This window comes from Schistocerca piceifrons, chromosome 7 (assembly GCF_021461385.2).
Source record: "Schistocerca piceifrons isolate TAMUIC-IGC-003096 chromosome 7, iqSchPice1.1, whole genome shotgun sequence".
Lineage (NCBI taxonomy): Eukaryota > Metazoa > Arthropoda > Insecta > Orthoptera > Acrididae > Schistocerca > Schistocerca piceifrons.
Window position 1 is genome coordinate 335,290,751 of NC_060144.1, and position 25,453 is coordinate 335,316,203.

General features: G+C 44.8%; 1 protein-coding gene across 1 annotated transcript in view; it reads right to left on the bottom strand.

The window, feature by feature from the left end:
- The window catches only part of LOC124805685 (myrosinase 1-like), a 71,947-nt gene that overhangs the window by 27,639 nt on the left and 18,855 nt on the right, over positions 1-25,453 (bottom strand). The window contains exons 3-7 of the mRNA XM_047266254.1: positions 24,636-24,770; positions 15,953-16,075; positions 15,700-15,883; positions 2,513-2,607; positions 2,121-2,268 (exon numbers count right to left, since the gene is read on the bottom strand). Of these exons, the coding sequence (XP_047122210.1) occupies positions 2,121-2,268; positions 2,513-2,607; positions 15,700-15,883; positions 15,953-16,075; positions 24,636-24,770 (685 nt within the window). The remainder of the gene's footprint in view (positions 1-2,120; positions 2,269-2,512; positions 2,608-15,699; positions 15,884-15,952; positions 16,076-24,635; positions 24,771-25,453) is intronic.

Sequence of the window (25,453 nt, forward strand, 5' to 3'; positions counted from 1 at the left end):
AATGATGTGATACGCAGAGTTTCTGCTTTCGATAGAGTAATGTGTGTGTAATGTGTTACTTGATTGGTATATGGGACAGGAATAAAGATTGCGGGAAGTAACCCTTTCCTTTTCTTTTGTAAGGCTTTTTTCCGTAGTGAGTCTGTATGTATTTGCTGGTCTAACGGCCGAACTGTGGCCAAGGCGGTTTCGTTAGGGTGTCAAAGCGGAGGTTAGGACTGGGCCCCGAAATTGATCGGTGCTTGGCACATCGTGTACCACTGGCCGTTCTCTTAGCACAGGTGGGCAGTCGGCAAGCACCATTTGAGAGAATTAACGTTTCACCGTCTTCGTTCGATCTTCCCCATCTATTCTGTTAATCCACTCTGGTAAGGGCCCCAGACATTTGAGCAATATTCAAGAATCAGTCGGAAAAGTGTTTTGTAATCCACTCCTTCAGTGGATGAATTACATTTCCATAAGATGCATCGAATGAATCTCAGTATTTCCTACAATATACCCTTAGTTGGACACCACGTTAAAACGTGGTACCTCCTACGAAGCTGAGATAAAGCAATAAACTTAACGAAAGAAGGGCTTCCTCCCACAATAGGTCGACAAATCACGATCAAGACAACTTGACTTAATTGAGTATATACACTACTGGCCATTAAAATTGCTACACCACGAAGATGACCTGCTACAGACGCGAAATTTAACCGACAGGAAGAAGATGCTGTGATATGCAAATGATTAGCTTTTCAGAGCATTCACACAAGGTTGGCGCCGGTGGCGACACCTACAATGTGATGACATGAGGAAAGTTTCCAACCGATTTGTCATACACAAACAGCAGTTGACCGGCGTTGCCTGGTGAAACGTTGTTGTGATGCCTCGTGTAAGGAGGAGAAATGCGTACCATCACGTTTCCGACTTTGATAAAGGTCGGATTGTAGCCTACCGCGATTGCGACATTGCTGCTCGCGTTGGTCGAGATCCCATGACTGTTAGCAGAATATGGAATCGGTGTGTTCAGGAGGGTAATACGGAACGCCGTGCTGGATCCCAACGGACTCGTATCACTAGCAGTCGAGATGACAGGCATCTTATCCGCATGGCTGTAACGGATCGTGCAGCCACGTCTCGATCCCTGAGTCAACAGATGGGGACGTTTGCAAGACAACAACCATCTGCACGAACAGTTCGACGACGTTTGCAGCAGCATGGACTATCAGCTCGGAGACCATGGCTGCATCTCAGACAGAAGCGCCTGCGATGGTGTACTCAGCGACGAACCAGGGTTTCACGAATGGCAAAACGTCATTTTTCGGATGAATCCAGGTTCTGTTTACAGCATCATGATGGTGGCATCCGTGTTTGGCGACATCGCGGTGAAGCGTGTATTCGTCATCGCCATACTGGAGTATCACCCGGCATGATGATATGGGGTGCCATTGGTTATACGTCTCGCATTGACGTCACTTTGAACAGTGGACGTTACATTTCAGATGTGTTACGACCCGTGGCTTTACCCTTCATTCGATCCCTGCGAAACCCTACGTTTCAGCAGGATAATGCACGACCGCATGTTGCAGGAGCTGTACGAGCCTTTCTGGATACAGAAAATGTTCGACTGCTTCCCTGGCCAGCAACACTCTCCAGATCTCTCACCAATTGAGAACGTCTGGTCAATGGTGGCCGAGCAACTGGCTCGTCACAATACGCAAGTCACTACTCTTGATGAACTGTGGTATCGTGTTGAAGCTGCATGGGCAACTGTACCTGTATACGCCATCCAAGCTGTGTTTGACTCAATGCCCAGGCGTATCAAGCCCGTTATTACGGCCAGAGGTGGTTGTTCTGGGTACTGATTTCTCAGGATGTATGGACCCAATTTGTTTGAAAATGTAATCACATGTCAGTTGTAGTATAATATATTTGTCCAATGAATACCCGTTTATCATCTGCATTTCTTCTTGGTGTAGCAATTTTAATGGCCAGTAGTGTTGTTCATGATCTTATCCATTAATTTATAACACTTTTAAATTAACTGTGTCAGTACACGACTAAACTACTAAAGTGTTTATCGTAATGAAATAATGCGAGTCAGTGTTGAATTGTAGGACAGCTACAGTACTCACCTCTAAGGTACTCGATCTCTTCCTGTGTAAAAGTTGGCAGCCTTGAACGAGGTCTTCCCTCCGCTTCGCTATTGGCGTCTACCCTCTGACGGACGACTGCCGGATAATCCCCGTCTTCACTGAAGATCGGATGTGCGAAGATGCCATCCTACAGAAAAGCAAATGTTACTTGTTATTGTCACAACCACGAAACTTAATAATTAAGGGATTGATAATTTAGTATGGATGTCATTTTATTTGCATGATATTGACTAATATGCGAAAAAGTGTTTGTGTTAGCCATACGAATGTGCCACTGTAATAATAAGAGTCCATTTTTAATTATTCCAGCTATACTCTAACCAATAGTTCAGAGCATAAAGGTCGTAAAACGACCTTCACACTATACTTACTTCAAACTGCATGTATCTGTCGACTGCCTCTAAGTCCTCAGTAGAATTACTAGCTGGTTCTATATTCTGGATGTTAAGCGTGATTCCCACACTGCCTGAAACGTAATATGAGTAAATTAACGACATTCTCCAGCAATCATAGTATCTGTACCAGGATGAAAACATAGTCTGCTATTAAATACACCGTCCGGTCACGTTAATGTGACCTACGCCTGCGTTCGACGTCAATGCGCAATAACCACTCACAGTGAGCAGGGGGCAGCACTAGCAGTGGTGGGCGTATAAAGAATGTTGGGGGGATGCGGAAAACAGTGCAGCTGCTGTCGTAATGGCTTTGGGGCCAGGGGTAGAACCATTTCCTAAACGGTGAAGTTTGTAAACTGTTCGCATGCCACCATGTTTACAGTACAACTTGCATGGCAAAATGGCGCTACCCAAAACAGGCGCAGAGGCAACTGTGGTGCAGCATGGTCGTAAACGACGGTTGGTAAAATGTTTACGGTTGGAAAGACGTGCAATCGTTAAACAACTGACCGTCCAGATGAACCAAGCTGCCGGCCGCTGTGACAGAGCGGTTCTAGGGGCTTCAGTCCGGAACCGCGCTGCTGCTACGGTCGCAGGTTCGAATCCTGCCTCGGGCATGGATGTGTGTGATGTCCTTAGGTTAGTTAGGTTTAAGTAGTTCTAAGTCTAGGGGACCGATGACCTCAGATGTTAAGTCTCATAGTACTTACAGCCATTTGAACCATTTTGAACCAAGCTGCTGCCAACAGTGTCTCAACACCCCTTAGCGAATGTTGCTCCGTATGGCCCTTGGTAGCAAGCGCCTGATTCGAGCATCCATGCTGACTGCTGTTCATCGCCGACGAAGCTGGAATTAGCATGCCAATACCGCAAAATGGACGTCCACTGAGTGTGGCAGGTGGCCTTTTCAGATAAATCTCATTCTATGCACCATCGGACAGATGGCCATTGGCGTGTACGGCGCGTGAAAGGTCTGGAAGCAAATAGCCTGCAACAATCGCTGGAATGGGTCCAGGCCAAAGTAGGGAGCGTTATGGAATGGGGAATGTTTTCGTAGCGTTTCGTTAGTGATCTCTTCATTCTGGAAGGCTTAATGGATCAACAAAAGCATGCATCTATCCTTGGGGAGCATGTCCACCTCGATAGGCAGTTCGTTTTTCCTCGGCAGAAAGGTATCTACCAGCAGGATAATGCAACGTGTCACTCAGCTTCCAGTGTACAGCATGGTTTGAAGAGCACCAGGACGAGTTTACTGTGCTCTCCTGGCCGCCAAACTGCCCTGGTTTAAATCCAATCTAGAATCTGAGAGACCACCTCGATCGGACTGTATGCACCATGAATTCTAAACCGAGAAACCTAGAGCAGCTGACCGCGGCACTGGAGTGGGGACGGCTCCACCTTCCAGAACTGGAGTGGGGACAGCTTCACCTTCCAGAACTGGAGTGGGCACGGCTCCACCTTTCAGAACTGGAGTGGGCACGGCTCCACCTTCCAAAACTGGAGTGGGGGTGGCTCCACCTTCCAGAACTGGAGTGGGCACAGCTCCACCTTCCAGAACTCGAGTGGGCACGGCTCCACCTTCCAGAACCTCACTGACGCTCTCCGTACACGCCTCGCAACGATCCGCGCTGCAAAACGTGGTTATTCAGGCTTTGGACATGTGGTCGCATTAAAGGGGGGTAGGACACCAAACGGGCCGACTTGGAGCAGGAGAGGCATCACAGGACATTTTAATTTCCACTGTCTATACTTTTACAAATAAATTCATAAAACTTTGTCAGCATGACCAGGAAGGATTCAGGATTCACACTCATTGCAGTGGAAGTTCCAAAACGTAACAAAATAAATTTTTTTTAGATGTGAAATTTCATCATTTTTTCACTTACTAATGGCTGCATTCGTTGCTATAGGTACACTTTTCTACATAAGTTAGAGAGATTCTTCGATGAATTTTGCACATCGTACATACCATATTCACAGCTGTATGAAACTCTAGAATTTGTTTAATTTATGAAAAAACAAATGAACTGTTATATTTTAAACTTCATGTTTAGCAAAAACGCAAATTTTATAGTTGATTACCTCAATTTTTACCACAGTTTTTAATAGATTTGGAAAATTCTAGAGTTTCATACACCTTTAAGGATGGTTTGTATGCTGTCCACAATTCATCGAAGAATCTCTCTTACTTATGAAGAAAAGTGTACCTATAGTAACAATAACTGCCATTAGTAAGTGAAAAAAATGATGAAATTTCACTTGTAAAAAAAATTATCTAGTTATGTTTTCGAACTTCCACTGCTATGAGTGTGAATTCTGAATTCTTCCTGGTCATGCTAACAAAGTTTTATGAATTTTTTTGTAAAAGTATAGACAGTGGAAATTAAATTGTCCTGTGGTGCCTCTCCTGCTCCAAGTCGGCCCGTTTGACGTCGTACCCCCCCCCCCCCCCCCTTAATGTGACTGGACAGTGTATATTGGTCTTACATAGAGGTACAGATGTGCCAGTCGAAGTTTTTAGTCGTAAAATGTAGGCTTTTACGGCCGGTGTTGTCTTCAGTTAAAACTTCCGGGCTGAGAGGTCGTGGTCGCTGTATAAAATTTCCACCTACGTTTCGTCTCCATCTGCGGGAGACATCTTCTGAGATCGTCCGGCTACTGCCAAAGGTGGAAATTTTATACATCGGCCACGGCCTCTCAGCCTGGAAGTTTTAACTGAAGTCGAAGTTTTTGTTCAACGGTAGTAACTACATTCAATCGTGCTTTATTTGGGAGAAAACGGGTGGAACTATTTCACGCATTCTGGAAAAAAATGGACCCATTAGAATAACTATTAGCAATTCCAAAATGTAATGATGGCCTTCCAGGTACATTCTCCGCGTTCTAAGAGTTCCTGTCAATTCAGATAGCTACAAAATCAGGGCTAAGCGCGCTTAACACGTCCAATACCTGTCGTGTCCAGTTCACAGCTGAAGATTTTTTCCAGAATTCACTCTTAAAGGAAGATCTCTCTACAATAAAATCAAAATTGTCAGGTCGTAGTTCAGAAAAATGCAGAACGTTAGTAATGACCACAATAAAATTGTTAATTTTATCTATAGAACATAAAATATGAGAAAAATGCTTTGACGTAGGTGGGTCGTAGGGAAGTTAATCTCTCAGTTAGTGTGGCTCTGTTATTGCCTGCGAATCTAGATGTCAGTAAATTGTGTTTAAGGAATTTATATTTACGTTTCGAGAGCTCCTAAGAGAAGGGTTATGGCGCCCTTATTTAAAGATGTGTCTCACGTGCTTCACACATAGGCTTAGATTAGATTAGATTTACTTTCATTTCAATTGATCCGTAGTGAGGAGGTCCTCCACGATGTAGAACATGTCAGAAAAACAACAATACATGACAAATATTTACAACTAAAACATATAAGCTAATGTACCATTCCACAGGTCCCAAGTAGAATGATCGTCATTTTTTAATGAATACAATATGAAAGAGTCATTTTACAAATACTAATGCACTGAATTTAAAATAAAAAAGTTTATTTATTTATTTATAAGGTAATAAACATGTAATCAACTACTATAATACTTATTTACAATGAACACATTACTGCACTGAAATGGTGCAGAAGTTAGATTGTACTTACACACACACACACACACAGACATATATATATATATATATATATATATGTCTGTGTGTGTGTGTGAACACATTACTGCACTGAAATTGTGCAGAAGTTAAATATATATAAAAATCAGTTGGTTTTACTGAGGAGTTGGCCACCAATAAATCCTTTAGGCTTCTCTTAAACAGAATTTCATTGGTTGTTAAGCTTTTTATGGGTGCTGGCAAGTTATTGAAAATGGGTGTTCCTGAATAATACACACCTTTTTTGTACAAAACTAAGTGACTTTAAATCCTTGTGAAGCTTATTCTTATTTCTAGTATTGATGCGTAAAGACAGTGAATGGTACAGTAATTACTCCCCAGACTCTCGGTTACAGCATTAGAACTCAAAGCGACAAAAATGAAACGAAATCGGAAATGCTAGAGTCTCTTTTCGAATGTTATTTCATAATCACGGAGCTTGTTCTTCCACCAAGCGCGTAACGCATGCAGACATTAGTAGCAGCTATGACTAAAAGCTGCAAAAGGACTACTCCTAAAAATGTCAACATGAGAATACCTATCAGGATGGAATTTCAGCTGAATATGTTCCATTCCAGCCACAGATACCAGCAGACCTTTTGAGCAAAAGAAGTTGTTCCCAATCAAGTATGAAAGCGTCACTGGAGCTGACGCATAGGAGCTCTGCTCTGAGCCACACTTATGCGTCTGTTTCAGACCGCTGCAAACTTTTTCTTTTAATTTATTGGTATATGGTGTACGTATCATGCAGCTAGTTCAGTATTACAAATGTGATACATCTGATGATTAAAGGACGTGGGTACTGACACACAGAACATACATCAGGTATAACAAGTATTTTTAATACATTGTAGTAACTGACAACAAATATAATTCTTTCAGGTTATTGAAGAAGAAAGGTAAAGAAGTGCAGTAAAAATACATTAATTTAATGTGAAATTATAATTTTACCTATTCTTCTAGTTACACGCTGGATCTCATACGATAACGATTGCACAATATGTAGCTACTGCACTGTAGACCAGCAGTACAAACATTCTCCGTCTTAAGAGGCATTCGATTATAAATGCAGGTTACAATCTCTTAAAAAATCCATGTTGATTGAATGAATTGTTGCATTTTCTGGTGTAGGTATAGTGGTAATACTAATGAAAAATTTGTGCTCCATTTTTCTCATCTCCCTCCACAGAGGAACTTGATAGTCGCGACATCACACACACGAAAGGGATAGACCGTTTAAGTCAACTATTAAAGTTGAGTCGCACGAAATATTCTGGGAGTTTCCGAGCCCATTCTGTGAAGGTGACTTGAGAAGTTGCCGTGATGGAAGTGTATCACTTTAATGAAGGCAGTTAGGTGCTGTCTGCCATATGTCCTAGCCGCAAATCACGATTTTATTGAGGTAAAAGTCAGAAAATTGTAATATTGATGGTGAATGTGTTGTCACGTTGCTTCCCATTCTTTTCTTTCTGCATGCCTTCACTGTAAGTACGGGGACATAGTCGAACGGACTGAAACTGAATTTGTCTAAACTGGATGAAAAACAATACTAGAAATTTCGACAGTTGCGCACAACACGGACTGGAAATATCTCTGCATGAATTTATCGACGATTCAGGTGGGATGGAGAGGAATTCTTTCCTCACATCATGACCGATGATCAAACATGGGTTTCTTATAAAATGTAGGTTGATTGTCCGTTGTATATTGCGTTCTTTGCGAGAAGTCCACGTACTCATGTACAATGAGTGACTTGGTGTGCTGCTATCTACAGACAGTTCTCAGAAGCTACGAATATTCTAGCATTGTATTCTATTGTATTGAACTGGGGACCTAGAAACGACGGAGAGACTTCGTCTCCGCCATAGCCCTAAGTGGTTCATAACCCGACAACAGGCTACAGCAGTCCACTCACCCCACAGCCGCCCCACACCGACCCAGGGTTTTTGTGCTGTTCGGCCCCGGGTGGACTCCGCCGGGAATGTCTCATACCAGACGAGCGTAACCCCAAATGTTTGCATGGTAGAGTAATGATGGTGTACACGTACGTGGAGACAGTGTTTGCGCAGCAATCGCCGACATAGTGTAACTGAGGTGGCATAATGGGAACAAGCCCGCACTCACCGAGGCAGATGGAAAACCGCCTTAAAAACCATTCACAGACTGGCCGGCACATCGGACCTCGACACTAATCCGTCGGGCGGATTCGTGCCGGGGACCGGCACGCCTTCACGCCCGGAAAGCAGTGCGTTAGACCACACGGCTAAAAGAGCGGGCTTATATCCTAGCATAGTCGGCCATCTTCAACAGTAAATGCTCTCCAAGGCATCCACCAGGGGTTCTGATAATTGTGTGTGTATGTGTGTGTTTGTTGGCCAGGAATTCAATGACATATGCATAAGCACTTTCCTATTATCACATCCGGCCACGTGCACCAAAGCTCTTCCCAGAATCCTGACATCATCGTGTCTTTGCCCTGTAAAGGCCACACCCACCCCGAGCCTCCCGCCCCAAATCTCTTCCCAACCCCAGCGACCCCCCTCCCCCTCTCCGCCCCCCCCCTCCCCCCCCGCGTCCTTGTGCCCCTCTTAGTTAATGGCGTGCAGGTTCAGCTCCACACCCTTCGAACAATTGTTTTGGTGATTTGATTGCTGCCCAGCAAGAAGTGCCTTCAACAGTAGCCATCAGGTGGAAAGGAGAAGGCTATCAGTAAGTACAGTATTTTGTCAATCAGTCTCAAATTATTATTATTATTATTAGTAGTAGTAGTAGTAGTAGTAGTATTGTGTGTGAGTGTCTTTATACTTAGGGCTTTGTTACTATTGTTACAGACGAGGACACACAGGCATTGCACACATAACGGCAGAAACCACTGACCACATTATCTCTGCCTGACCTGGTGTCGTTCGACTATGCAAAAGCCGCAGCAGCAGCAATGAACCCCTGATCCAGTGCTGGCTGAGGACTTCCAGTGTTCTACAACATACTAGCGCCTCAGCAGCACCAACAACAGTCACTCTCCATAGCATGTCTTCCCGAAGTTTTGGATCCGGTGTTTTTCGATTATGCCGTACCACAGCGGCAGCAGCTACCACAACTCGAGTCTCAGCTAAGTCCTGCAGGAGTACTCTCATTTGTCAACACATACAGTGTGACTGCCAATGGTTCTGACCGCATGAATGTAGGTGTAGCACCCAACGAAGATTCTGAAGTAGTTATAGGGGTGGAAAATGCACAAGGTGTTTGTGCTAAAGTGTACTCATAGTATGAGTGAGGCTACCTGTTGTAGATCCCTAGGAAAAAAACTAGTTGGAATAAAGCACAGCCAGATCTGCTGTACAAGGAGAGTAGCGGAAGTGATCCACAAAACTGCCGTCCAGTATCCTCGACATCCATTTGTTGTAGAATCCTAGAACTTATTCTGAGCTCAAACATAATAAGGTATCTCGAACAGAACGACCTCCTCCATGTCAATCAACATGGATCTCGAAAACATAGATAATGTGGAACACAAGTCGCACTTTTCTCACATGACATCCTGAAAACCATGGATCCAGACAGTGAGGTAGATGCAGTATTTCGCGATTTCCGAAAAGTATTTGACTCAGTACGCCTACGATTATTATCAAAAATATTATGATATTGTGTAACGACAATTCCCGAAAACTGAGACAGTGTTGTAATAACACTGAGATAACAAAAGTCATGGGATAGCGATATACAGGGTGTTACAAAAAGGTACGGCCAAACTTTCAGGAAACATTCCTCACACACAAATAAAGAAAAGATGTTATGTGGACATGTGTCCGGAAACGCTTTATTTCCAAGTTAGAGCTCATTTTAGTTTCATCAGTATGTACTGTACTTCCTCGATTCACCGCCAGTTGGCCCAATTGAAGGAAGGTAATGTTGACTTCGGTGCTTGTGTTGACATGCGACTCATTGCTCTACAGTACTAGCATCAAGCACATCAGTACGTAGCATCAACAGGTTAGTGTTCATCACGAACGTGGTTTTGCAGTCAGTGCAATGTTTACAAATGCGGAGTTGGCAGATGCCCATTTGATGTATGGATTAGCACGGGGCAATAGCCGTGGCGCGGTACGTTTGTATCGACACAGATTTCCAGAACGAAGGTGTCCCGACAGGAAGACGTTCGAAGCAATTGATCGGCGTCTTAGGGAGCACGGAACATTCCAGCCTATGACTCGCGACTGGGGAAGATCTAAAACGACGAGGACACCTGCAATGGGCGAGGCAATTCTTCGTGCAGTTGAAGATAACCCTGATGTCAGCGTCAGAGAAGTTGCTGCTGTACAAGGTAACGTTGACCACGTCACTTTATGGAGAGTGCTACGGGAGAACCAGTTGTTTCCGTACAATGTACAGCGTGTGCAGGCACTATCAGCAGCTGATTGGCCTCCACGGGTACACTTCTGCGAATGGTTCATCCAACAATGTGTCAATCCTCATTTCAGTGCAAATGTTCTCTTTACGGATGAGGCTTCATTCCAACGTGATCAAATTGTAAATTTTCACAATCGCCGGCCGGTGTGGCCAAGCGGTTAAAGGCGCTTCAGTCTGGAACCGCGCGACCGCTACGGTCGCAGGTTCGAATCCTGCTTCGGGCATGGATGTGTGTGATGTCCTTAGGTTAGTTAGGTTTAAGCAGTTCTAAGTTCTAGGGGACTGATGACCTCAGCAGTTAAGTCCCATAGTGCTCAGAGCCATTTTTTTCACAATCAGCATGTGTGGGCTGACGAGAATCCGCACGCAATTGTGCAATCACGTCATCAACACAGATTTTCTGTGAACGTTTGTGCAGTCATTGTTGGTGATGTCTTGATTGGGCCCCATGTTCTTCCACCTACGCTCAATGGAGCACATTATCATGATTTCATACGGGATACTCTACCTGTGCTGCTAGAACATGTGCTTTTACAAGTACGACACAACATGTGGTTCATGCACGATGGAGCTCCTGCACATTTCAGTCGAATAATACATAAACAAATTTTTTAAAAAAATTTTAAATTTATATATTAAATAAATGAAGTGCCTGATAAGTGTTCGTACGCTTCTCAACAACAGATTCGCTGACCGATAGATTGGTAGAGGCGGACCAATACCATGGCCTCCACGCTCTCCTGACCTCAACCCTCTTGACTTTCAAACTTCCTGGCAGATTAAAACTGTGTGCCCGACCGAGACTCGAACTCGGGACCTTTGCCTTTCGCGGGCAAGTGCTCTACCAACTGAGCTACCGAAGCACGACTCACGGCCGGTACCCACAGCTTTACTTCTGCCAGTATCTCGTCTCCTACCTTCCAAACTTTACAGAAGTTCTCCTGCGAACTTTGCAGAGATACTGGCAGAAGTAAAGCTGTGGGTACCGGGCGTGAGTCGTGCTTCGGTAGCTCAGTTGGTAGAGCATTTTCCCGCGAAAGGCAAAGGTCCCGAGTTCGAGTCTCGGTCGGGCACACAGTTTTAATCTGCCAGGAAGTTTCATATCAGCGCACACTCCGCTGCAGAGTGAAAATCTCATTCTCTTGACTTTCATTTATGGGGGCATTTGAAAGCTCTTGTCTACGCCACCCCGATACCAAATGTAGAGACTCTTCGTGCTCGTATTGTGGACGGCTGTGATACAATACGCCATTCTCCAGGGCTGCATCAGCGCATCAGGGATTCCATGCGACGGAGGGTGGATGTATGTATCCTGGCTAACGGAGGACATTTTGAACATTTCCTATAACAAAGTGTTCGAAGTCACGCTGGTACGTCCTGTTACTGTGTGTTTCGATTCCATGATTAATGTGATTTGAAGAGAAGTAATAAAATGAGCTCTAACATGGAGAGTAAGCGTTGCCGGACACATGTCCACATAACATATTTTCTTTCTTTGTGTGTGAGGAATGTTTCCTGAAAGTTTGGCCGTACCTTTTTGTAACACCCTGTATATACACTCCTGGAAATTGAAATAAGAACACCGTGAATTCATTGTCCCAGGAAGGGGAAACTTTATTGACACATTCCTGGGGTCAGATACATCACATGATCACACTGACAGAACCACAGGCACATAGACACAGGCAACAGAACATGCACAATGTCGGCACTAGTACAGTGTATATCCACCTTTCGCAGCAATGCAGGCTGCTATTCTCCCATGGAGACGATCGTAGAAATGCTGGATGTAGTCCTGTGGAACGGCTTGCCATGCCATTTCCACCTGGCGCCTCAGTTGGACCAGCGTTCGTGCTGGACGTGCTGACCGCGTGAGACGACGCTTCATCCAGTCCCAAACATGCTCAATGGGGGACAGATCCGGAGATCTTGCTGGCCAGGGTAGTTGACTTACACTTTCTAGAGCACGTTGGGTGGCACGGGATACATGCGGACGTGCATTGTCCTGTTGGAACAGCAAGTTCCCTTGCCGGTCTAGGAATGGTAGAACGATGGGTTCGATGACGGTTTGGATGTACCGTGCACTATTCAGTGTCCCCTCGACGATCACCAGTGGTGTACGGCCAGTGTAGGAGATCGCTCCCCACACCATGATGCCGGGTGTTGGCCCTGTGTGCCTCGGTCGTATGCAGTCCTGATTGTGGCGCTCACCTGCACGGCGCCAAACACGCATACGACCATCATTGGTACCAAGGCAGAAGCGACTCTCATCGCTGAAGACGACACGTCTCCATTCGTCCCTCCATTCACGCCTGTCGCGACACCACTGGAGGCGGGCTGCACGATATTGGGGCGTGAGCGGAAGACGGCCTAACGGTGTGCGGGACCGTAGCCCAGCTTCATGGAGACGGTTGCGAATAGTCCTCGCCGATACCCCAGGAGCAACAGTGTCCCTAATTTGCTGGGAAGTGGCGGTGCGGTCCCCTATGGCACTGCGTAGGATCCTACGGTCTTGGCGTGCATCCGTGCGTCGCTGCGGTCCGGTCCCAGGTCGACGGGCACGTGCACCTTCCGCCGACCACTGGCGACAACATCGATGTACTGTGGAGACCTCACGCCCCACGTGTTGAGCAATTCGGCGGTACGTCCACCCGGCCTCCCGCATGCCCACTATACGCCCTCGCTCAAAGTCCGTCAACTGCACATACGGTTCACGTCCACGCTGTCGCGGCATGCTACCAGTGTTAAAGACTGCGATGGAGCTCCGTATGCCACGGCAAACTGGCTGACACTGACGGCGGCGGTGCACAAATGCTGCGCAGCTAGCGCCATTCGACGGACAACACTGCGGTTCCTGGTGTGTCCGCTGTGCCGTGCGTGTGATCATTGCTTGTACAGCCCTCTCGCAGTGTCCGGAGCAAGTATGGTGGGTCTGACACACCGGTGTCAATGTGTTCTTTTTTCCATTTCCAGGAGTGTATTTGCAGATAGCGGTAGTATCGCGTACACAATGGCGTACATAGGGCAAAGACACGATGATATCAGGATTATGGGAATGGCCTTGGTACATGTGGCCAGTTGCCATGATAAGGAAGTACTGATATTCATGTCAGTGAATTCCTGGCCAGGAACTGCTACCTGGGCACATGGCGCTGCCCTGTTCCTATCGCTGTATGCAAATTATTTATCTTACGTGCCTTGAGATAATGTTCTATGAGGTGCCACTTAGTATCACACACACACCAAAACTGAAATTTGTTTTAGAACTAACAGGGCCAGAAAAAATCCGAGAGAAAGCTGTAAGCAAATAAATGGCTAATGCAAAGGATGAAATTGACCCGCTGCTGTATATCCTATGGAGAGATGCTATATAAAAAATAAGCCAAACAAGACCTTAAAAACAAAAGGAGAACTCTTCTCAATAATAAATAATTCAACTTCTAAGACACAGTGAATGAACGCAGTGGGACGTGAAGACTATGCCACTGATAATCCCTGACGACGGAGGTTGAGCGTTCGGCGTAGATGGCCGACAAGTACCTCTCGGGATATAGCTGGAAAGGCGCACGTCCATCTGCGTTGGCTTCCGACAGAGCTCTGACTGATGGGCAGTGCCTAACCGACTAACTGACAAGAAAAACCGGTAGGTCAGTCGGCCAACAAGCCTAACACATACACTACTGGGCATTAAAATTTCTACACCACGAACATGACGTGCTACAGACGCGAATTTTAACCGACAGGAAGAAGATGCTGTGATATGCAAATGATTAGCTTTTCAGAGCATTCAAACAAGGTTGGCGCCGGTGGCGACATCTACAACGTGCTGACATGAGGAAAGTTTCCAACCGATTTGTTATACACAAACAGCAGTTGACCGGCGTTGCCTGGTGAAACGTTGTTGTGATGCCTGGTGTAAGGAGGAGGAATGCGTACCATCACGTTTCCGACTTTGATAAAGGTCGGATTGCAGCCCATCGCGATTGTGGTTTATCGTATCGCGCCATGCTGCTCGCGTTGGTCGATATCCAATGACTGTTAGCAGAATATGGAATTGGTGGGTTCAGGAGGGTAATACGGAACGCCGTGCTGGGTCCCAACGGCCTCGTTTCACTAGCAGTCGAGGTGACAGGCATCTTATCCGCATGGCTGTGACGGATCGTGCAGCCACGTCTCGATTCCTGAGTCAACAGATGGGGCCGTTTGCAAGACAACAACCATCTGCACGAACAGTTCGACGACGTTTGCAGCAGCATGGACTATGAGCTCGGAGACCATGGCTGCGGTTACCCTTGACGCTGCATCACAGACAGGATCGCCTGCGATGGTGTACTCAACGACGAACCTGGGTGCACGAATGGCAAACCGTCATTTTTCCGGATGAATCCAGGTTCTGTTTACAGCATCATGATGGTCGCATCCGTGTTCGGCGACATCGCAGTGAACGCACATTGGAAGCGTGTATTCGTCATCGCCATATTGGCGTATCACCCGGCGTGATGGTATGGGGTGCCATTGGTTACACATCTCGGTCACCTCTTGTTCGCATTGACGGCACTTTGAACAGTGGACCGCATATTCCAGGTCCTATACGGGCCTTTCTGGATACAGAAAATGTTCGACTGCTGCCCTGGCCAGCACATTCTCCAGATATCTCGCCAATTGAAATCGTCTGGTCAATGGTGACCGAGCAACTGGCTCGTCACAATACGCCAGTCATTACTCTTGATGAACTGTGGTATCGTGTTGAAGCTGCATTGGCAGCTTTACCTGTGCATGCCATCCAAGCTCTGTTTGACTCAATGCCCAGGCGTATCAAGGCCGTTATTACGGCCAGAGGTGGTTGTTCTGGGTACTGATTTCTCAGGATCTATGCACCCAAGTTGCGCGAAAATGTAATCACATGTCAGTTCTAGTATAATATATTTGTCCAATGAATACTCGTTTGTCATCTGCATTTCTTCTTGGTATAGCAATTTTAATGGCCATTAGGATAACTTGTCAGCCGGTCGGTCGATGAATTGAAGTGTGTTTAAGGCTCTTCACTTTGCTTCGCGCACGCCCCTATGTGCGCCTGGCGTGGCAGTGGCTGTGCTGTGGTACTGACCGTTCTGTGTGGCCCGGTACTGCTGGTCGTACAGGCGGTAGACGCGGCCGTGCGCCCTCAGCAGCGTGTGAATGGCCAGGTAGTCGCCGATGCCAGGCGCGGGCTGCGACGGCGCCGCGGTGCCCACCTCAGCGTAGCCCGAGACGAAGACACCCGGCTCGTTGAACGTTATCCACCACTTCACCTGCGGAAACGCGCACCGTCAGCCGAGCTGTGGCGGCTTTGTTGGGCGGTTGTCGCCACCTTCACTCACCCTGTCACCGAAGTTGTCGAATAGAACTCTGGCGTACTCCACAAAGTAGTCTGCGATCAGCCCGTTGGGCCAGCCACCGAGGTACTGAAGCGCTTGTGGTAGATCCCAGTGGTACATAGTCACCTGCACCATAAAAATCATTTTTGTGGTTAGCATCTGATGACACTTATCAAGCTTGTGCAGCTCGCACTTGTAACACTGTGCCACAAAAAGCCGCAGTAACAGACAAGTGTCTGATTATTAGCAATCTGCATGGCGACTGAGCTCAAAACAATTAACAGCTGCTGTGTGAACCTCTGAATAACACCGTCTGCTGTGTGTCTGTTTTTGTTACTTATTTAATTTTCAGTGGTTATGGTGGTCAAGCCCCTTCATCAGGCCCCTAGATACAGGAAACATAACATTAGCATCACTTTCGCAAAAAACATAATGTCAATAGTAACTATTATGAAACAAACTTACGTTAGCTACTATTATACTGAACCAAATGATATTACATCTGTTTGTGTTACCAGCAGTAACCTAAAATCATAAAATAATCACAGTTACTACAGCTGTTCCGCTGTACCCTTCATATTTACTGGTGAAAACAAAACGGCTGAAACAGTAGGTGTATTGCTCGGTAGGAGCAGCCTGTCACATATATTGTGTAGGTATTTTATCCGTCACTATTCTGATTGGTCTGTTGCGAATTCCTCTCCTGCACCAACCTCTTCATTGCAGGGTAGCGCTTGCGACCTTCGTCTTCAAATGTTTGTTAGATGTATTCCAATCTCGGTCTTCCTCTATCATTTTTACCTTCTACAGCTCCCTCTAGTATCAGGAGGTTCTTCACTGACGTCTTAACAAATGTCCTATCATCTTGTCTCTTCTTCTCGGTGTTTTAGATATGTTTCTTTTTTCGGCAGTTCTGTGGAGAACCTCCCCATTCCTTACTTTATCAGTCCACCTAATTTTCAACATTCTTTTCTAGCACCACATCTCAAATGATTCGATTCTCTTGTGTTCCGATTTTCCCACAGTCTTTAATTCACTGCCATACAATGCAGCATTCCAGATGTATATTCCCAGAAGTTTCTTCCTCAAATTAGACCCATGTTTGATACCAGTAGACTTCTTGGCCAGGAATGCCCATTTTGCCTGTGCTAGTCTACTTTTTATGTCCTGTTTCCTTCGTTCGTCATGTTTATTTTACTTCCAAGGTAGTCGAATTTCTTAATTTCGTCTACTTCGTGATCGCCAAATTTGATATTAAGTTACGCATCTCGCTATTCTCATGTTCTCATGTCTGCTAATTCTCATTACTTTCGTCTTTGTTCGATTTATTTTCAATGCATATTCTGTACTCGTCAGCCTGTTCATTCCATTCAACAGATCCTGTAACTCTTCTTCAACTTCACTAAAGATAGCAACGTCATCAGCGAATTTCATCGTTGATATTCTTTCTCCCTCCATTTTAGTCCCACTCTCAAACCTTCTTTTAGTTCCGTCATTGCGTCTTCGCGCACTAGGGGCGAAAGACTGCCTCTCTATCTTATACCCTTTTCAATCCGAGCACTTCCAGTCTTATTGTTCCCTCCTAGTTCTTGTACATCTCGTATATTACCCGTCTTTGCCGATAGCTTACACCTTACTACTCAGAATTTCGAACATCTTGTACCACTTTACGCTTTTTGCACGTCTACAAACCCTATGAACGTGTCTTGAGTTTGCTTCATTATCAACCGCAACGTCAGAATTACCTCTTTGGTGCCTTTACCTTTCCCAAAGCCAAACCGATCATCAGCTAATGGATCCTCAACATTCTTTTCCGTTCTTATGTATATTATTATTGGCAGCAACTTGAATTCATGGCCGTTAAGCAGAATGTTCATTAGTTGCTACTTCGGAATTGTGTGGATGATGTTTTTCCTGCAGTCTGACACTATGTCGCCTGTCCCAAATTCTATACACCAGCTGGAACAGTCGTTTGGTTGCCACAGCTCCAATGACTTCAGAAATTCCGACGGCATGTTATCTGTCACATTTGGAAGTCTTCGAAAGCTCCTTTAAATTCTGACTCTAATATTGGATCCCCTTTCTGTTCCATATAGACTCCAGTTTCTTCTTCTATCACATCTTCAGACAGCTTGTTTGTCTCACAGAGGTCTTCACTGTACTCTTTCCACATATCTGCTCTTTCTTCTGCGTTTAACAGTGGAATTCCCATTCTACCCTTAATGCTTACACCTTTACTTTTAAATGTACCCAAGATGAGTGAGGAACGAATATATAATGAAAGTAGTTCATTTAGACAAACTGAATCACAAAGCTGAAACATCCAAGATAATGGACAGTCTTAAACGTAAAACCTGGCTGCCAGCCAGTCGCCGTATAGCCTAAGTCCGAGTCTTTCACTTAATGCGGCCAATAAAACCGATCGCCCGTCAAAACTCCAAGTCGGGCCACACGCATGATTTGGCAACGTTGTAGAATGCGGCAGTGTCTGAAGGAAGTGTCTCTTTCTCGAGGTGTTACAAAGTTCTATGAGCTCGTGGTCTACTGGTAAAGATCGCGAAAAGTAAACACGAAGTCGGATCCACACGCTCCCTTATTTTTCACACCGCATTTCGGCTATCTGCCGAAGTTATCAGTATGATGGAGCCTAAAAAATAATTCGGTTCACATCTTAACCCATCAGTAATAGCAAAAACTTCCGGAAACAATTCCGCAAACGAGCTAGCGGCTGCATCGAGGTCACAGCAGCACCCCCTCGAAAGTTTCCTCTCCCTTCCGCGGCCGTCATCTACCGGCAGCAGGCCACATGGCAGCCGCCGCCTCACAAGTGCCGTTCGACCAGGTTACAAAGGCGTGGTGAGTGTATTCGTCAACTGTCAAATGGTTCAAATGGCTCTGACCATTATGGGACTTAACATCTGAGGTCATCAGTCTCCTAGAACTTAGAACTACTTAAACCTAGCTAACCTTTGGACATCACACCCATCCATGCCCGAGGCAGGATTCGAACCTCCAACCGTAGCGGTCGCGCGGTTCCAGACTGAAGTGCCTAGAACCGCTCGGCCACTCCGGCCGGCTCGTCAACTGTCATTGTCTTGTTTGAAGTCCTGGTATGTATCTTGCAGGTACCTATTGAATTTCGCTTACTTGGAACGTGTAACGTTATGTAAGTACTATAAAATAGAGTCTTAAGTGGAAAAATGTCTAACATTTGTGACATATTTTTCGCTTTGGGTTTAATAGCGGCAGCGGCGGTTTAGTAGAGAGGTGAAGACAGCGGTGGCAGTTCTGATCCTTTTTATTGTATATGGGGCGAGTGCTTTCGTGCAAAGCACGTCAGAACAGAATTTGCTACTTTCAAGAAAATCGTTGTGGCATGAACGATTTTCAGCTTTCAGCAAGTCTCGATTCTGACATATATGATGAACTGCGATAACTAAACCGTCGTGTGACATTTGCATTCAAGAGGCAAGGTTCAGAAGTCGAGTTTAGGAGTGCGGCATGCTCTTATTGAAAGCAACAAAAACTAAATGGGTAAATATTTCAGTATATTTGCTTGAACCTCATCAGCTCACACCTTGAGTACTCCTATGCAATGCAATACTGTATCTCCCTCTTGGTCGGGTATAATTCCCTTGTTAGGACTCAGCCGCTAACTCCATCGTAAGAAGTTAACACAAACGCGTCATAACTCGTCACCAGCTCGGGATTTTGACTATCTAACGAGCCCCCCATGAACCATGGACCTTGCCGTTGGTGGGGAGGCTTGCGTGCCTCAGCGATACAGATGGCCGTACCGTAGGTGCAACCACAACGGAGGGGTATCTGTTGAGAGGCCAGACAAACATGTGGTTCCTGAAGAGGGGCAGCAGCCTTTTCAGTAGTTGCAGGGGCAACAGTCTGGATGATTGACTGATCTGGCCTTGTAACATTAACCAAAACGGCCTTGCTGTGCTGGTACTGCGAACGGCTGAAAGCAAGGGGAAACTACAGCAGTAATTTTTCCCGAGGACATGCAGCTTTACTGTATGATTAAATGATGATGGCGTCCTCTTGGGTAAAATATTCCGGACGTAAAATAGTCCCCCATTCGGATCTCCGGGCGGGGACTACTCAAGAGGACGTCGTTATCAGGAGAAAGAAAACTGGCGTTCTATGGATCGGAGCGTGGAATGTCAGATCCCTTAATCGGGCAGGTAGGTTAGAAAATTTAAAAAGGGAAATGGATAGGTTGAAGTTAGATATAGTGGGAATTAGTGAAGTTCGGTGGCAGGAGAAACAAGACTTTTGGTCAGGTGATTACAGGGTTATAAATACAAAATCAAATAGGGGTAATGCAGGAGTAGGTTTAATAATGAATAAAAAAATAGGAGTGCGGGTTAGCTACTACAAACAGCATAGTGAACGCATTATTGTGGCCAAGATAGACACAAAGCCCATGCCTACTACAGTAGTACAAGTTTATATGCCAACTAGCTCTGCAGATCATGAAGAAATTGATGAAATATATGACGAGATAAAAGAAATTATTCAGGTAGTGAAGGGAGACGAAAATTTAATAGTCATGGGTGACTGGAATTCGTCAGTAGGAAAAGGGAGAGAAGGAAACATAGTAGGTGAATATGGATTGGGGGGAAGAAATGAAAGAGGTAGCCGCCTTGTAGAATTTTGCACAGAGCATAACTTAATCATAGCTAACATTTGGTTCAAGAATCATGAAAGAAGGTTGTATACCTGGAAGAACCCTGGAAATACTAAAAGGTATCAGATAGATTACATAATGGTAAGACAGAGATTTAGGAACCAGGTTTTAAATTGTAAGACATTTCCAGGGGCAGATGTGGATTCTGACCACAATCTATTGGTTATGAACTGCAGATTGAAACTGAAGAAACAGCAAAAAGGCGGGAATTTAAGGAGATGGGACCTGGATAAACTGAAAGAACCAGAGGTTGTAGAGAGTTTCAGGGAGAGCATAAGGGAACAATTGACAGGAATGGGGGAAAGAAATACAGTAGAAGAAGAATGGGCAGCTCTGAGGGATGAAGTAGTGATGGCAGCAGACGATCAAGTAGGTAAAAAGACGAGGGCTAGTAGAAATCCTTGGGTAACAGAAGAAATATTGAATTTAATTGATAAAAGGAGAAAATATAAAAATGCAGTAAATGAAGCAGGCAAAAAGGAATACAAACGTCTCAAAAATGAGATCGACAGGAAGTGCAAAATGGCTAAGCAGGGATGGCTAGAGGACAAATGTAAGGATGTAGAGACTTATCTCACTAGGGGTAAGATAGATACTGCCTACAGGAAAATTAAAGAGACCTTTGGAGAGAAGAGAACCACTTGTATGAATATCAAGAGCTCAGATGGCAACCCAGTTATAAGCAAAGAAGGGAAAGCAGAAAGGTGGAAGGAGTATATAGAGGGTTTATACAAGGGCGATGTATTTGAGGACAATATTATGGAAATGGAAGAGGATGTAGATGAAGATGAAATGGGAGATAAGATACTGCGTGAAGATTTTGACAGAGCACTGAGAGACCTGAGTCGAAACAAGGCCCTGGGAGTAGACAACATTCCATTAGAACTACTGATGGCCTTGGGAGAGCCAGTCATGACAAAACTCTACCATCTGGTGAGCAAGATGTATGAGACAGGCGAAATACCCACAGACTTCAAGAAGAATATAATAATTCCAATCTCAAAGAAAGCAGGTGTTGAGAGATGTGAAAATTACCGAACTATCAGTTTACTAAGTCACAGCTGCAAAATACTAACGCGAATTCTTTACAGACGAATGGAAAATCTGGTAGAAGCGGACCTCGGGGAAGATCAGTTTGGATTCCGTAGAAATGTTGGAACACGTGAGGCAATACTAACCTTACGACTTATCTTAGAAGAAAGATTAAGAAAAGGCAAACCTACGTTTCTAGCATTTGTAGACTTAGAGAAAGCTTTTGACAACGTTAACTGGAATACTCTCTTTCAAATTCTGAAGGTGGCAGGGGTAAAATACAGGGAGCGAAAGGCTATTTACAATTTGTACAGAAACCAGACGGCAGTTATAAGAGTCGAGGGGCTTGAAAGGGAAGCAGTGGCTGGGAAAGGAGTGAGACAGAGTTGTAGCCTCTCCCCGATGTTATTCAATCTGTATATTGAGCAAGCAGTAAAGGAAACAAAAGAAAAATTCGGAGTAGGTATTAAAATTCATGGAGAAGAAGTAAAAACGTTGAGGTTCGTCGATGACATTGTAATTCTGTCAGAGACAGCAAAGGACTTGGAAGAGCAGTTGAACGGAATGGACAGTGTCTTGAAAGGAGGATATAAGATGAACATCAACAAAAGCAAAACGAGGATAATTGAATGTAGTCAAATTAAATCGGGTGATGCTGAGGGGATTAGATTAGGAAATGAGACACTTAAAGTAGTAAAGGAGTTTTGCTATTTAGGGAGTAAAATAACTGACGATGGTCGAAGTAGAGAGGATATAAAATGTAGACTGGCAATGGCAAGGAAATCGTTTCTGAAGAAGAGAAATTTGTTAACATCGAGTATAGATTTAAGTGTCCGGAAGTCGTTTCTGAAAGTATTTGTATGGAGTGTAGCCATGTATGGAAGTGAAACATGGACGATAACCAGTTTGGACAAGAAGAGAATAGAAGCTTTCGAAATGTGGTGCTACAGAAGAATGCTGAAGATAAGGTGGGTAGATCACGTAACTAATGAGGAGGTATTGAATAGGATTGGGGAGAAGAGAAGTTTGTGGCACAACTTGACTAGAAGAAGGGATCGGTTGGTAGGACATGTTTTGAGGCATCAAGGGATCACAAATTTAGCATTGGAGGGCAGCGTGGAGGGTAAAAATCGTAGAGGGAGACCAAGAGATCAATACACTAAGCAGATTCAGAAGGATGTAGGTTGCAGTAGGTACTGGGAGATGAAGAAGCTTGCACAGGATAGAGTAGCATGGAGAGCTGCATCAAACCAGTCTCAGGACTGAAGACCACAACAACAACAACAACAACGAGCGAGTTGGACAGAATTTGGCACGTTGTCCCTCACGAGGACATACAACAATTCTGTCAATAAATTCCAAGTCAAATAACCGCTTGCATGTGGGCCACAGATGGACCCGCCAGGTTAGCCGAGGGCGGTAATGCACTGCTTCCTGGACTCGGGTAGGCGCACCGGCCCAGGTTTGAAACCGCCCAGCGTATTAACGACGAGGGCGGGCCGGTGTGCCGGTCAGCCTAGTTGTGGTTTTTAGGCGGTTTTCTGCATACCACTAGGTGAATACCTGGCTGGGCCTCACGTCCCGCCTCAGTTACACGGTTCGCAGACATTTGAAAACGTTTGCACTATTTCATGGCTTACACTAGATGCTGACAGCCAGGGTACACTAATTCCCGTCCTGATTTCCATCACATTGGGATAATTTCTTTGCTTTGTTGTGGGTCTATTTTTTTTTTCTTAGAGCGTGTATACTGGGTGTCTCTCTTGCGGGTTGTCAGCCGCCTATTCTTTGGTGTTTCCAAAACTATTTGCAATTTCGTTTTTGCAATGTGTAGCTGGAGTCAGCCCAAATAAATACTGCTTATCACGTCTTTTATGTGAAGCCCAGTACCAACGGACAGTATTGTTTTGTATCTAGTTACAAACAAAACTATTTTTAAAGTGAAATTTTACTTGCCCTCTCGATACAGGCGTCTCAAATTAGTCTTGTGCGATATTCGTTTTAGAATAATATATTTTTTAGTCTATAGTCGGAATGTATTTATGAGGGCTATTCGGAAAGTAAAGAACGATAGGTTGCGAAATGGAAACCACAGTGAAAATGAAAATTGTTTTATTAGCATCAGTTAACTACAACATCCAGTTACGTATCTCCATACTCGCCGATCCGACATAGACGTTAGTTGTAGCGTTGTACCAACTTTCCAATACCCTCGTTATAGAAGGCAGCTGCTAGTGCTTTCCGCCAATTTTCTACACTGGCCTACAGCTCGTTGTCTGTGCCAAAATGTTGTCTTCATAGCCAACGGTTCATGTGAGCAGAGATGAAACTCAGAGGGAGACAATTACGGGCTATATTGTGGGTAATCACACATTTCCAGTTGAAAACGATGCAGGAGCATCTTCATTGCCTCTGCAAAATGCGGCTGAGAATTGTTTTGAAGAAGAAAACGCACGACAGTTATGTAATGTTGGCTGCATAGCTTCAGGTGAAATTTCTCATTAGGCCCTCGTACTTGGCGGGAGACACTATTGTTCTAGGTATCTCAGTGCGCTCCCTGTGTGCTCAGAACTAAAAAGAACAACGTGATGGGATCGACGGGCATAATAGAGACGCTGCCCAACACACCTGTGCAAAACTTCACCGGATTATCACTGTGGTTTCCATTTCGCGACCGATCGTTCCTTACTTTCCGAATAACCCTCGTATTTTGCCTACTGGCTAACGTTTCGGTACACAGTACTTTCCTCAGGCCATCCCCTGGCACACAGTCGTCATGCCCGTTTCCCAAGTAGGTGCGTCAAATATTTAAAATACGGCAGGATACATGCCGCGAATAAACTTATTTCACGCTGTACCTTCGTGTCATCTAGACCATTTTCATTAAATAACAAGAAGCGTGAGACATTTATCGCCTTCTGACTGGAGTTGATGTGATGACGCCTTCCTTACCACAGGCTGGATCCCGTTGTCCAGCAACTCATTGATGAGGTTGTTGTAGTAATCGATGCCTGGTTGATTGATGACGTCGATGTCTCCAGTGGGCAGAATGCGAGACCAGGAGATGGAAAAGCGGTACACGTCCGCCTGAAAAAAAAAAAGAAAATCGCAGCTATGGAAAAATTAGGTATACAAACATCACACCCCAGTCACAGCATAAAACATTCCAGACTTCAAACTGATTAATACCACATTTTCTTAAACATACAAATTCAACTTCAGTACAAATAAAAAATGGCTCTGAGCACTATGGGACTTAACTTCTGAGGTCATCAGTCCCCTAGAACTACTTAAACCTAACTAACCTAAGAACATCACACACATCCATGCCCGAGGCAGGATTCGAACCTGCGACCGTAGCGGTCTCGTGTTTCCAGACTGAAGCGCCTAGAACCGCTCGGTCACTCTGGCCGGTTCAGTACAAATAAAATCAACGTAATTAATGGTGGCATATGTTGTTGTGTGTCGTTGTACAGAAAAGGTAGCTTAAAATGTAGTTCCTATAGTAGTTTCAAATATATTAAAAATAATAAATGAATACAACAAAAAAAACTGTAAGAACAAATCATTTGTTGCGTAAATTGTTTGGAAATAATCACAATGTTGTTAGAAAAAATTAATTTTGTTCACTTCCATTACGCCTAACTAGTGCTGGTGTGGGAAGATATTTTTGATTCACAATCTAGCAGAAGACATCGTTCCAGTAGAATGGATAAAATACACACTAATCCTTTTTCATAATATTTTTTAGGTCTTGATTGTCGCCCTAA